Source organism: Plectropomus leopardus, chromosome 11 (genome assembly GCF_008729295.1).
Source record: "Plectropomus leopardus isolate mb chromosome 11, YSFRI_Pleo_2.0, whole genome shotgun sequence".
In the NCBI taxonomy this organism is placed as follows: domain Eukaryota; kingdom Metazoa; phylum Chordata; class Actinopteri; order Perciformes; family Serranidae; genus Plectropomus; species Plectropomus leopardus.
The window spans coordinates 25,352,340-25,364,839 of NC_056473.1; the positions used below are offsets into that span (position 1 = coordinate 25,352,340).

Sequence of the window (12,500 nt, forward strand, 5' to 3'; positions counted from 1 at the left end):
CTAGACCATTACCAGGGAATATTTTATCCTAAAAAATGATAAATTGAATTATCAGTTATTAATTAATTACTCTAACGTCTAAAATAAACACATTTCCACCATATCTTAGTGNAATTGCTGCATTCTGGTGATATTTCTGCACCAAACTGTGCCATTTCTCAAAGTTGAGAAGCAGAACCAGGGAATATTTTATCCTAAAAAATGATAAATTGAATTATCAATTATTAATTAATTACTCTAACGTCTAAAATAAACACATTTCCACCATATCTTAGTGTAGAAATGGCACAGTTTGGTGCATAAATATCACCAGAATGCAGCAATTTTGTCTTCGACCCCAAAAATTTGATGCAAAATTTGCTAACTTCATACGTGTCCCAACCTTCATGTTAAACCTGTGCCGTTGCATGTCTTGACGTTTGAATGTCCATTGTCCATTAAATGGGACAAAACATCAATAACGCTGTGGAGCACACATGCAGTTCATTAAGGAGGACTAACTGTTGTTGAGTTTTTTCCGGTCAGTATTTTAGGACTGTAAACACTGCAGATTGAGTGGTTTGACTTCATAGATAAGTATGTGTCCTAGTTTCTCAGTTTACAGTGATAACTGGAGGCCCCAACAGTCTATCTCAACTGTCTCTACCATCAAAAAAGACAAGAAATCTATTAAATGATTGAGCACACAGCTATTATCATATGTATAAACATGTGATTTATGAATAAATATTTTATTTTGTCCAAAAAAACAATATATTAAGGTTGAATGACCTCAATTAAATTAATTTATTTAGCATAAACCCCTAGAAGAAAATTGTGCTGCTAGAGGCTGTTTTTGTGGCTGTGTTTGTGGGTAAATACCTGCAAAATTATTCAATCAAAACAATTAGTTATATGATGACAGTGAGACTTAAACAGAGGGGCATACCAATGTTGACAGAGTCCTCCCAGTCGTCCAGTGTCTCCGTCACTATGAGGGTGTAGACGTATGTCCTGTGCTTTCTGTCTTTATTTTGCTGCAAAGGTTTAAATGAAGACAATACTTTATATCATTGCAATAAACTGTGTCAATGCAAGCAACAAAACTTAATCCAGCTGACAAGCCTACACAGGCATCCTGGCAGGATAGTTGGGTTACCATTGATGTGGGATGTTAATCTGTGTTATGTCATGTATTATAGACTATGTAATACATTTAAATTTTCCTTGACAAGCTTACCTCAAAAATCCCGAGTAATCTGCCAAGCTTTCCCTTCACACCAGCCTACACACATTAAAAAAAACTAATCAAGAATCATTCAATACATTACCATTTTGTGACCACACAGTATTTATCTTGCCAGTGCTGAACATTACAAGTAAGTAGACAATTAACACAATAAACAATTGTGTTTTAAAATCATGATTTATCATACAATTTTAATAGTTAATTGCAATTTTAAATCACGTTTTACATTACGAAACAGTTTTGAAGTCCATATTAACAAGGTGAAGCAATTCTTAGCAGATCATCTTGATTACCAATCAAATGACAACAAATGTCTGTAAAGGGCAGACTCATGGGTACCCAAAGAACCCATTTTCATTCATCTTGAGGTCAGAGGTCAAGGGACCCCTGTGAAATGGCTATGCTGTTTTTTCATTGCAAAAATGTAGCTCTAACTTTCGAGCTTTATTTAGACCCCGACACGTGAAGCTGGCATGAGATGTTTGGTACCACTGGACGAAACACGAACAGTGGATCATCATCGTCTGTCGACTTCAAGTCTTTCATCCAAAACTCGATGCACACAGATATAAGTGAGGAAGCAGAGTTTCAAAAGTGCCAGGCTGATTTTCTGTATGAGGTCAAAGGTCAGTGATGCCTGACATGCAGAAATTTTGAGTAGTAACAGTGCAACTAAACAGAAATGTTGAAATAACAAACGACAACAATAATAATAATAACAACAATATTTTTAAATTTTAACTGTTTCATTGCAGCCCCAGAGAGGCTGCTGGGAGAGACTGCTTATGTCCAGGGCCATAAGAGGCTTTATGGTTTCACACTGTGGAATATACCATATAAGATCATAGCGGTAAGAGAGGACGACTTCTTTTTATTTCTCTATAAAAAAACAAAACAAAAACAGGTTGTGTGACTTTTGCAGTGCACAGAGAAGAGATCAAATCTACCCTAACTTGTACCATTATCAGTTATAAAAATAGCACTGACCATAACATTTCACTTAGAAGGAAGTCACAAGCCTTTCCTCCTCTCTCGCAGGTGAGCAGTCACCCGCTGAAAGGGACGGTAGATGACGGCTATTGGCTTCATCTCACTCAGAGGTATGGAGACCTCATGGAGAGGCTGAACCAGCTCGGCTACAAACCAAAACTTCACCCTCCTTTCACTGAATTTATTTATGTATTTATTGTCAACATCTATGGGATCCTGAAGGAGAGGCGTTGCAAAAAAAAACATGAGGCAACTGAGCGCGATAATCCAGAACTCATGTATATAGTTTGCTCCAGTTTGTACTGCATTATTATTATTTATTGTGTATATATTTTAAAAGTTTATTCTTTTCAGTTCCACGATCATATTGTTTAAAGTTCATTGTGTAATTTTTTACTTTATTATTATTATTTATTGTATATTTACTTTAAAAGTTTGTACATTTTGTATATTTATTTTTAAAAGTTTATATTTTTCAGTTTCACAGTCATATTATCTGAAATTTTGTTAAAACTGTGCATTAACTGACACTGGGTGTTTTTTCTGTTGTTCACATCATCTTACCACTTTCAGTGAAAAACGCCCATAAACACTGCCCAAAAAAAATAAGAAAAACTCCTGAACTGAAGAAACTAGAAACTTCAGGCGACTTTTGGCAGAACCCAAACTTGTGTGTGGTATTTTCCTACTTTTCTTTCTTTATAATTGTTCACAGTTGTTCTTGTTTTTTTTTAAAAAATAGGATAAAATTCAAGTTCCGATTTCATTTTATATTTTTTTGTTTATATTCCATTATATTGCATATAAGATTGTATTGAGTGACATGCAGAATTACCTGAGGTTGTGCTGATTCCTTTGAATGTAAAATCTTGATGATAGTGTAAAAAATGAATAGAAAGAAAAATAGAAAGAAAAAAAGAAAAACGGACTGCTGTAATGGTGGGTCTCAGAGGGTTAAACGTGACGTTTTGAATTGTTAGCTCGCCACAGCAGTTGGTTTACGGCTCATCTATATTCGGGTACATGTCTTATCTGGGGGGCACAGGATGTGGGTAACTGGAAACCCTTCCCAAATGTCACTGTCATACTTCAAAACTGTCAACACACTACTATCCGAGGCAGAGGCTCACAGCTCACTCCGATCCAAAACACTCTGGCCAACCACCAGCAACCCCCCTTTACTAAACCACAGAACAATTGACTGGCATTTTAAGCATCATTCCCAAATATCTCCATCCCCCATCTGGATCAGGCTCATAAAACAGTGGAAGCATCTCATACTGTGACAAGAACTGCTGCTATACTCACTTTATGTTTATGAATCATTTGTGTTTGTGCCTCTAGCCTTTCAAAAATAATTGAAACCTGCAACGTTTTTAAAATGCACAATGCATTTTTCCTCGTGTTCTACGTATGTAAGGTTACAGTGGTTTTGCAGATTTAAATTGCATAACTAACCACACTGACCTCTCCGCCTGCTTTCTGTTTTTTGTCAACGTTACCATCACGCAATGCGGCCTGACTCTGATTTTAATAACTTTTCTTTCTGATGTGTTCTCATGCTTATGGGAAGTTCCAGCATCTGAGTCTTGTGGAGTCTGCCCCTACACCAGAGACCTTTTAAAGGGAGCGGTGTGCAGGATTTTGTGACATCCAACAAAGAGGATTGCAGATTGCAACCAGCTGAAACTTCTCCTGTGTGGAAAGCATGAACTCCCAGTTAGGATCAGCAGAGCACCTTCAACCACAGGACTGAGGGCTGCAGAAAGACTTTCCTGCCTGCTGCCAAGACTATTGTTTTTAACTACTGCACTTTTTCACACTGAAATTTTATACACTACATAGTTTGTATTATTATTGGATATTTTTTAGAAGTAAGCAGTTAGTATTTATTTTTAAGATTTTAATTTTTTTTTTATTTTACGTGTGTATAATTGCAGAGGTGCTTTTATGTTATGTGTGGTTAGCCGTGAACGAACTGCCATAAAAAATGTAATGTTTTTTATGAACGATTAATAAAGTATCTATCTATCTATCTATCTATCTATCCATCTTCAATGCTCATTGTTCAGAGCCAAATTATCCACATAGGTCCCTTCCTCTCTAAAACAAATTAACTAAGTGACTAAAACTCATAAAAACACTGGATAAAGCTGTGTCTCTTGGAAAATCAGCGTTTTTCAGATTCTGCTTAGCTCGTAACAGAAGAGTCGCTAGTGTGCTCAGCTTTTTTTCTCTGATAACTTAAGATCCAGACATTCTGGAGGTTTTCAGTGGGCGCCAAACTATCCCAGAGGTCTCTTTCTCCTGATTTAAATGGGTAGAAACAGTGAATAAAGTAGCTTCAGGTTAAAAAAGGGTTTTCCCCATGCTGTTTGGCTCACCGTTCAACTACAGTGGCCAATGTGTTAACACAAATGGCCCTATCTAAAGCCAGTTTTTGGTTTGTCCATTCTGGGCCACGGTAAAAACATGGCAATGCAACATGAGCAGGACCTGCTCCCTATGCAGATATAAATGGCTCATTCTAAGGTAACAAAAAACTTATTTTTAGGTGATTATTCACTAAGAAAATGAAAAAAAGGAAACATAATAATTATATTCTAATCTATTTCTGCCAATATATCCTCCTAAATCCTACACACAGGATCTTTACACACATGACATGACCTAATTCATAATGTCCCTTGCACAATATCTGTGTTTGCTTTCTGTTTATCTTGTATTTTCAATACCATGACAGCATAGTTTGTGAAATCTATGCTGTTGATCAGCTGACTCGCATTATTCACATGCTAGAAATTCCCACAACTGGCTGAGCACACCAACAAGGAGATCCTACTCTCACCTGCATTAAAATGCAGCAACAGTATTACTTTGACCCCCTTAAACATAAATAAAGCTTTGATAAATTAGCAGTCTCAATCAAGTTCCAAGTCAGGTCACTATTATTTTCACACTAGCACAAACTGAAAACAGAAGGAAGTAGAGAATAAGATAAATCCTTACAGTATGCTTTGGAAAATAGTCAGCAGTAATGTCAAGTGTGTGCAGTCTGAAGTTAAAACATGCAAAAACCTCTACGTTTGATGGTTTTACTGGCTTCTTTAAAATAGTGCCAACCACAAAATATAGAAGAACAGCTGCATGATCTTTTTTTCAGATGATGAGCTCACCTCCTCGTACACCTCCCTGACAGCGGCCCCACAGGGCTCCTCCTCAGGCTCCATTCCTCCTCCTGGCACGATCCATTGGTCTGGATGACGACTGCTGCTCACTAGCAGCACCTGCCAAAAAGAAAGGCCTCCGTCAGGTCTCTGCTGCTGAGCTCAGGGTGCCAAAAACACGCCAAAGGCATGCCCAAGTTTAGAGTTCTTCACCACCGTAGGTGTCTGGTGGCGGCTGAGTTTGGTGCTCATCATTTGTGAATCGAACGTCTCCTGTGTCATGCCAGTCATTCTCTTCATTTACATAATGTAATATGAGCGTGGCGTGAATTGTCACGCTCTTTGGCACATAATTAAAATAAGTGAGTGAGATTAATCTAATGTTCCCACATTCAAAGCACTAACAGACTCGCATAAAAAACAAATACAGCTTTAGACCTTTTGGCTTATTTAAAGTCTGGGTATGAAGTAACATTATATTTGATATAATTTTCCCCAACATTAAAACCCTAAAACTTTTAAATGTGAGATAGTATCACAGGGGGATACAATACAAGAAACATCTGTAAGAAATACCTCATATTTTACGTAGACTTTATAATGTAACAGAAAACAAGAAAAGGTCCGGTGTGTAGGATATAGGGGCATCTTTTGTCAGAAAAGAAATGTATTATTGAGTGTACAATCACCTTAGAATGAGGCATTTATATCTACATATAGAGTGAGTCCTGTTCTACGCAGTTTGCCATGTTGTTTCTTCCGTAGCCTAGAGAGGACAAACCAAATAATGGCTCTAGATTAGGGATGTCCCTAACAAATCATTTCTCGTTTCTCGACATTTAAAAGTACATTTAAACTTGGACTAGTCGAACTGAGAAACAGTCCGCAACATTTAAAATTTAGCAGAATTTTATCTGAATTGTTAAACATTGTCTGGAAAAAAACATTCAAAATAGGACAACACTCCACTTGAAGCATCTTTTATTGCCACATGAACATTTCAGGCCAGACGCCCTTCTTCAGCGTGTGCACTGGTAATAATGTAACAAAATCTTCCCAGGTGTGGTTAATTCAGTTTTATAAACCCTCTGGAAACACTTTTTACGGACAAAAAGTGATCCTGATAAGTTAATAACTTTTTAACCCATGCATCCTCCTAGAATGCTACAATTTTACCTTTAACCAACTAACTAACTAACTATAAGCCTTAGGAGCTATGAAACATGGCAAAAAAACAAAAAATCTAACATAATCAAACTGAAGCCACACACTATGTTTAACTGACCTCAAACACATGCAGTTTGATCTTTTTTTGAGCACAGTGCCCCTCTAGAGATGCAGTCACTTGACTTTAAACTCTATCTGGCATCACTGACCCACATTACATTAGTGTGAATACTTCCTGAATACTTTCAGACACGTGACACGTAAGTAATAGCTCTCCAGTCTTGACAGCAAAGGGCGATTGAAAACTAGAGCCAAAAATCTGCTTACACACTGCATGTTATACTCTATAGGCGAACACAACTCTCGCTGCTGAAGTTCTCCAACGTTAGGATGCTTGTCTGCATTGCTCCTGAGACCTGATCCTGGAAGCATGGCGGATCTGTGAGGAGCACTAATGACAACATCTTCACTGCTGTCAAAGGTGGTCTCAGAAATGACCGTGACGAGTGAAACTTCATGCTGTGTGACTTGGATTGGCTGTAACTAACTTCTGTAACTGGGTCGGGAGTAAGGTAAAACCCACAAGAAATCTCACGACTCGGACAGAAATTTGTTTTGACAGTCTCGCTGTAAGCTTAGCTTATTTAGTCATCAATCTCATCATGAATAAGTATACTATTAAACTACAACTTCAAACTGACAAAGAGCTCCTGTTTACCTGTTTACATGCTTTGGATTGTTGATGTAACAGCTTAAACGTATATGGGTGTCTCTGTTCTTGCATGTACAGACTCTCTGGAGACCTCACGACTTATTCTTAACACAGGCAACTCAGCCAATATTTACGTATGGATAACAGGCCACGTTAGAAGATACGAGGGATCTTGCTTTAAGTTAAGATAACATTTAGCAAACTAAATCTGCAGTAGCCCCTTAATAATAAAAACGTGGGTGCAGAATTAGATCTTTACCTTACTGGTTCCCCACCCTGCTCTTTATTATGACATTTTATCTTTGGAAGGCATTAACTGAAGAATTTGAAGTTTTTCAAAGTTTTATCATATTTTCTGATACTTTCACTATATCCTGACAGTAGTACGTGAGACTGAAAAAAAGTAGGTTCCTCTGGCTCCTCCTAGTACTTCTAATGGCATTTGCAGGAATCAACCTTTCCTGAGTGAAGCCAACCAGTCAGAGCCAGTGTCAATCACTGTTAGTGTGCATGCTGCACGACAACAACAGCTTACATGGCAAAGGCAAGAAAACAGCTGTGTAAGTAAATTTTCCAGACTCTGTTTGGTTGTTTACACTCAGACACTGTGGATTCTTGCAAATGCAATTGAAAACACTAAGAGGAGCCAGATGAGTGTGATTTTTTCCACAGATTATATGACTTGGGACTACAGTCTGGATATAGTAACAGTTTCAGCAAATGTGACAAAAGTTATTTTTTACAAATGTTAACTACAGTAGCTTTAAGTGCATGTTTCCTATACTAGAAAACTAATCATGTACAATTATATTAAAAAATGCAAACTATAAATGCAAAAGGATGCGAAAGAATGATGCATCACTTAAGGTGGCCCTGCACCTTCCTACTTTGATTTTTCATTCATTCATTCATTGTCTGTAACCACTTCTCCTGGTAAGGGTCACGGGGGTGCTGGAGCCTATCCCAGCTGTCATTGGGCAAGTGGCGGGGTTTATTTTATTTAAAAAGCGGCGCCCCATAGTTGGATCCTTGCCGCAGTGGTCGCTCGTTTGACCCTTTGCTGTATGTCACCCCCCCCCCCCCCCCTTCACGCTTAAACTGTCCATTAAGAGAATAGAATATAGAATATAGTGCCAATAAATTACATCCCTTAGAAGTTTCTTTGTTTTATTGTCTCACAACATTGAGTCAAAGTAGATGTAATTTTGCTTGTCACTGATGTCCTGTCATGTCAAAGTGAAATCAAATCTCTGCAGAACGATATCAATCACTTAAGCAATATCACACAAGAGGGAGTGATGTTATCGACCAATCAAATTGCTTGGACTAACTGTTGTATAGTCAGAAATATCCAGTGATGTTCAGTAGAAGTGTGTGTGAAACGATGTGCTGTAAAGCATCTGACTGATGATGAGGCGGTAAACGAAGAGCTGCAGGCGACGAGAGCAAAGTCTGTGGAAACACTGGTAGCTGTCTCACTGACACCAACGCACACAACACACACATGCATGCGCAATTTCACACAAACGCCTAGTGAAACACGTAGGCACTTCCACGTACGCAGTTACTCACAGACACTCACAGCCAGAAGGCTTTTCAAAAACCACTGGATCAGCAGTCGGCTTTCTGTATGAAAACAACAGAGCTTAGCAGAGGAGGTTAATGACCCCAACGGGCACCACACACCTCAGTGAGAGCTCAGAGGGGGGACGAGCTACGCACATCTACATCAGCTTTAAGATGATCGACACCTGATAAATACGGCTGGGACATATGAAAATTGTATTGTGATATTTTTAGGCTATATCTCTATAGACAGTATATATATGGATATTTTTAAGTCTCCTCAAAAGCACTTCATTATTGCTAGAACTGGATAACAGAATTGAACATTACTTTTTTTTCAAAATTCCCTCTTTCATGTGACATTATTGTAGAAATTACTATGAATGAATATTGTTACTTTAAAAAATAATTCTATTTTTGGTCAGTAGTTATTAGTAATGTAGATATAATGACTAAGTGGGTAAAGGCAAGTATTAAAACAAGTAAAACTGATAAGTGCAAAAGTGCATCACTTTACTGTAATGTAACCTGTAAGATCAGGAAAAAACACAATTTATTCCATATCACGATATCCAATATCTGAGATGATATTTAGTCTCATATCGCGATACTTAAACTGCCCAGCCCTAATGATCACAATCCAACTTAAGATACTGTTACTAGATATTATACTAATAAAAAATAAAATAATTTAAAAAATAGTAAATAGATTAGCCAAAATGCCAAGTTTGATTTTATATTTTTATTTTTGTGCAAGACTGCACATTGACTTTACTGTAAGAGCCACAGATTTAAAGTCTAGTCTGCAGAATTTAGTGGCACCTAGCACTGAGGTTGCAGAACCAAAACTTCTCCTGTGTGCCAAATGTGTGGGAGAAGTATGGTGGCTGCAGGAAAAACGTGGAAACCAGAGCCAGTGTTTGATTTGTGTGCTCTGGGCTACTGTAGCACAACATGGCAGACTCTGCAGAAAAGGACCTGCTCAGTATGTAGATATAAACACTCATTCTAAGGTAAGGAAAACACGATTTTCAGACAACTATACACTAATGAAAACATATATTGTAAATATTATACACCACTTCAGCCATAGATGACCATAAATCCTACACATTGAACCTTTAATTGGAAACATGTTTCTTATTTAAAAAATAATATCAGTTCTTATTAGATGCCGTTACAGTAACTATGACTGTTTATGGTTTTATTTATTAATTTATGAATTATTCTTTTCCTTCTTATTTATGTATCTATCCTCTGTAAAGCGTCTTTGAGGACTTTGAAAAGCACTACATAAGTCGGATGTACTATTATTATTATTATATTAAGTGGAACATGAAAATGGGAAGATTGCATCCCTATCGTGCATGTATATGCATTGGCAGATATGTATATATGTACGTATGCATACATGTGTACACATAGGAGCCAGATGTACATACCAGATCTCAGCCAACATATTGAGGAAGTGACTGTAAAGCAGGCATGCAGACTGGATGGATAGTCTACCACATGAAGTGTGACGCACAGAAAGTAAGAACGAAGGAGATCAGCATGGCATGTGATATGACACCATTTCATCATCCTCGAGGGCCATCAACAATAATCAAAGTGACTTTTAGCGTATGTCAGCACTCTGTCACAGACGAGCAGGAGAGAGAGAGAGAGAGAGAGATTGTGATGAAAAGCAACAGAGAGAAAGAGATGGGGAAGAGGAGAGGGTGGGCGCATGAGGAGCAGGAAAGCAAATCTGTCATGGAACAGCAAGTGCCTGCACCTTGTTTCTATAAATTGCAGCTGATAGGTCACTTGGTGTTTAGCACACAGTGTAACACTCAAACCCCCAACGACCCCACTCCCCCTATCAAATGCAGGCCTGAGATGGGCTGCCGTCACTGGGCAGACACGTCCTCATCTAGGGCAACCCTGGCCCCCAGTGTATAACTTCGACTCAGTCTTAATTACAGTGCTACACAAACTAAAAAAAAACTTTGGCAAAATCAAATGAAAACAATGTATGTTCTGTACTATTTACATACTTATTTGGATTACTAAAAAGCAATAAAATGATAAGAGCTTATGTTAAGCTGCAGAAAGAGTCCAATAGGAGGCCAATTCAAACTTAAGTAATTTGTAATGTCAGTGTGCATTGGGGGTCAACCAATATTGGTTTTTCAGGGCCGATACTGATACCTATTATTAGTGGTTAATGAGACCAATAACCAATATTTGGAACCCATATGAATTTACAATAACAATGAAACTCTTTCTGTCAATATTTTGAATTTGGAATATAACAAACTCCAACACAAAACTTTGTTTAAATGCCTTTAAATTTATCAGCAAGCATTAAAAATAAAAATGCTACACTCGATTAGGTGGCAGGATGCCTAAGCATAGATATGGGGAAACACATGGGACACACCCCCTTAATATTTAGAAAGTGTGCATTGGCCACTACCTAAATAAAGACATCTGGGTAGCTGTGGATTTTTATAGTGACAGTAATCAAAACATTTTCACCTTAAATTAATGCAGAGAATTCAGGAAATTAAGTCTTTGACCCCAAAATTTACCAGCTTTTGATATTAGTATTTGAGGCAACATGTGACATTTGTTGTTTGATTATAGAATAGCAGTCGACAAATTATCGGCCTGGACGATTACTGGAGCCAATATTTGGCATTTTGCTGATCTGTATTGGTGTTTAATTTTAATGATCGCAGATAAAATGAATTAATTAAAAAGTGCAAATAAAGTGTCAGCATGGAGAACTTTTACTTTGTAAAACCTCACGAAGCTATTTTTATTCATTCATTTTTTAATTTAAAATTTCACTTAACTAAAATAAACTAAATGCCTTTAGCATTTGCTAAAGGCATTTACACAAAGTTTTGTGTTAGAGTTTGTTATATTCCAAATTTTAAATTCTGACAAAAAAATTTTCATTGTTATTGTAGATACATATCGGTTCCAAATATCAGTTACCTGTCTCATTAACTACTAGTATTCTGTATCTTTATCAGTCCTGAAAAATCAATATCAGTCAATCCCTGCTATAGAAGCCCCTACTTTAGGTTACACATTTTAAGTGGGTTTGCGCAATATTAACAGATATAGGACAAGACCTGCCTGCCTGTTCTAATTTTGCTGTTTGACATAATTTGAAACATGCTAATTAGGAATTTAGGAGACAAATGTAGTCCTTTGCAATCATACTACAGTTAAAAAACATGCTTGCACATGGGATACTGTAAGAAATGCAGCTGCATTGGAGTGCAGGGGTCACATGGTGCCTCAGCAAGGGATTACTGATCACAATGACATGTTTTGATATGGAAATCACCCTGTACAACAACCACGTCAGCGGATGCTAGTGTAAGTTAGAAAACAGACACCCAAGGGTTTCATTTCAATGTTGTGGGTGACACATGTAGGAAAAATGTTTGGACGTTCTCTATCAGAAAATCCTGAGCATCACTTAACACTTTACACTAAATTTCACACATTCTGGTGAATTTTTATGCACAAATTTTTGCCTTTTTATGCATCAATTTATGGTGTAAATGTAAATGTGTAAAATGTAAAAACAAGTTCTCTGCTATTTTTATGTTTTTATTGTGGCTGGGGGGAAAATGCAGATGCAACATTTTATGATGACAGGCTGAGG

At 37.4% G+C, this 12,500-nt stretch overlaps 1 protein-coding gene across 1 annotated transcript in view; it reads right to left on the minus strand.

Annotated features, from left to right (window-relative positions):
• Window positions 1-827: 827 nt before the first annotated feature.
• The window catches only part of nudt4a (nudix (nucleoside diphosphate linked moiety X)-type motif 4a), a 13,497-nt gene continuing 1,824 nt past the window's right edge, over window positions 828-12,500 (minus strand). Inside the window, exons 2-4 of the mRNA XM_042496289.1 lie at window positions 5,395-5,505; window positions 1,220-1,264; window positions 828-1,016 (exon numbers count right to left, since the gene is read on the minus strand). Of these exons, the coding sequence (XP_042352223.1) occupies window positions 891-1,016; window positions 1,220-1,264; window positions 5,395-5,505 (282 nt within the window). The 3' untranslated portion in view covers window positions 828-890. The remainder of the gene's footprint in view (window positions 1,017-1,219; window positions 1,265-5,394; window positions 5,506-12,500) is intronic.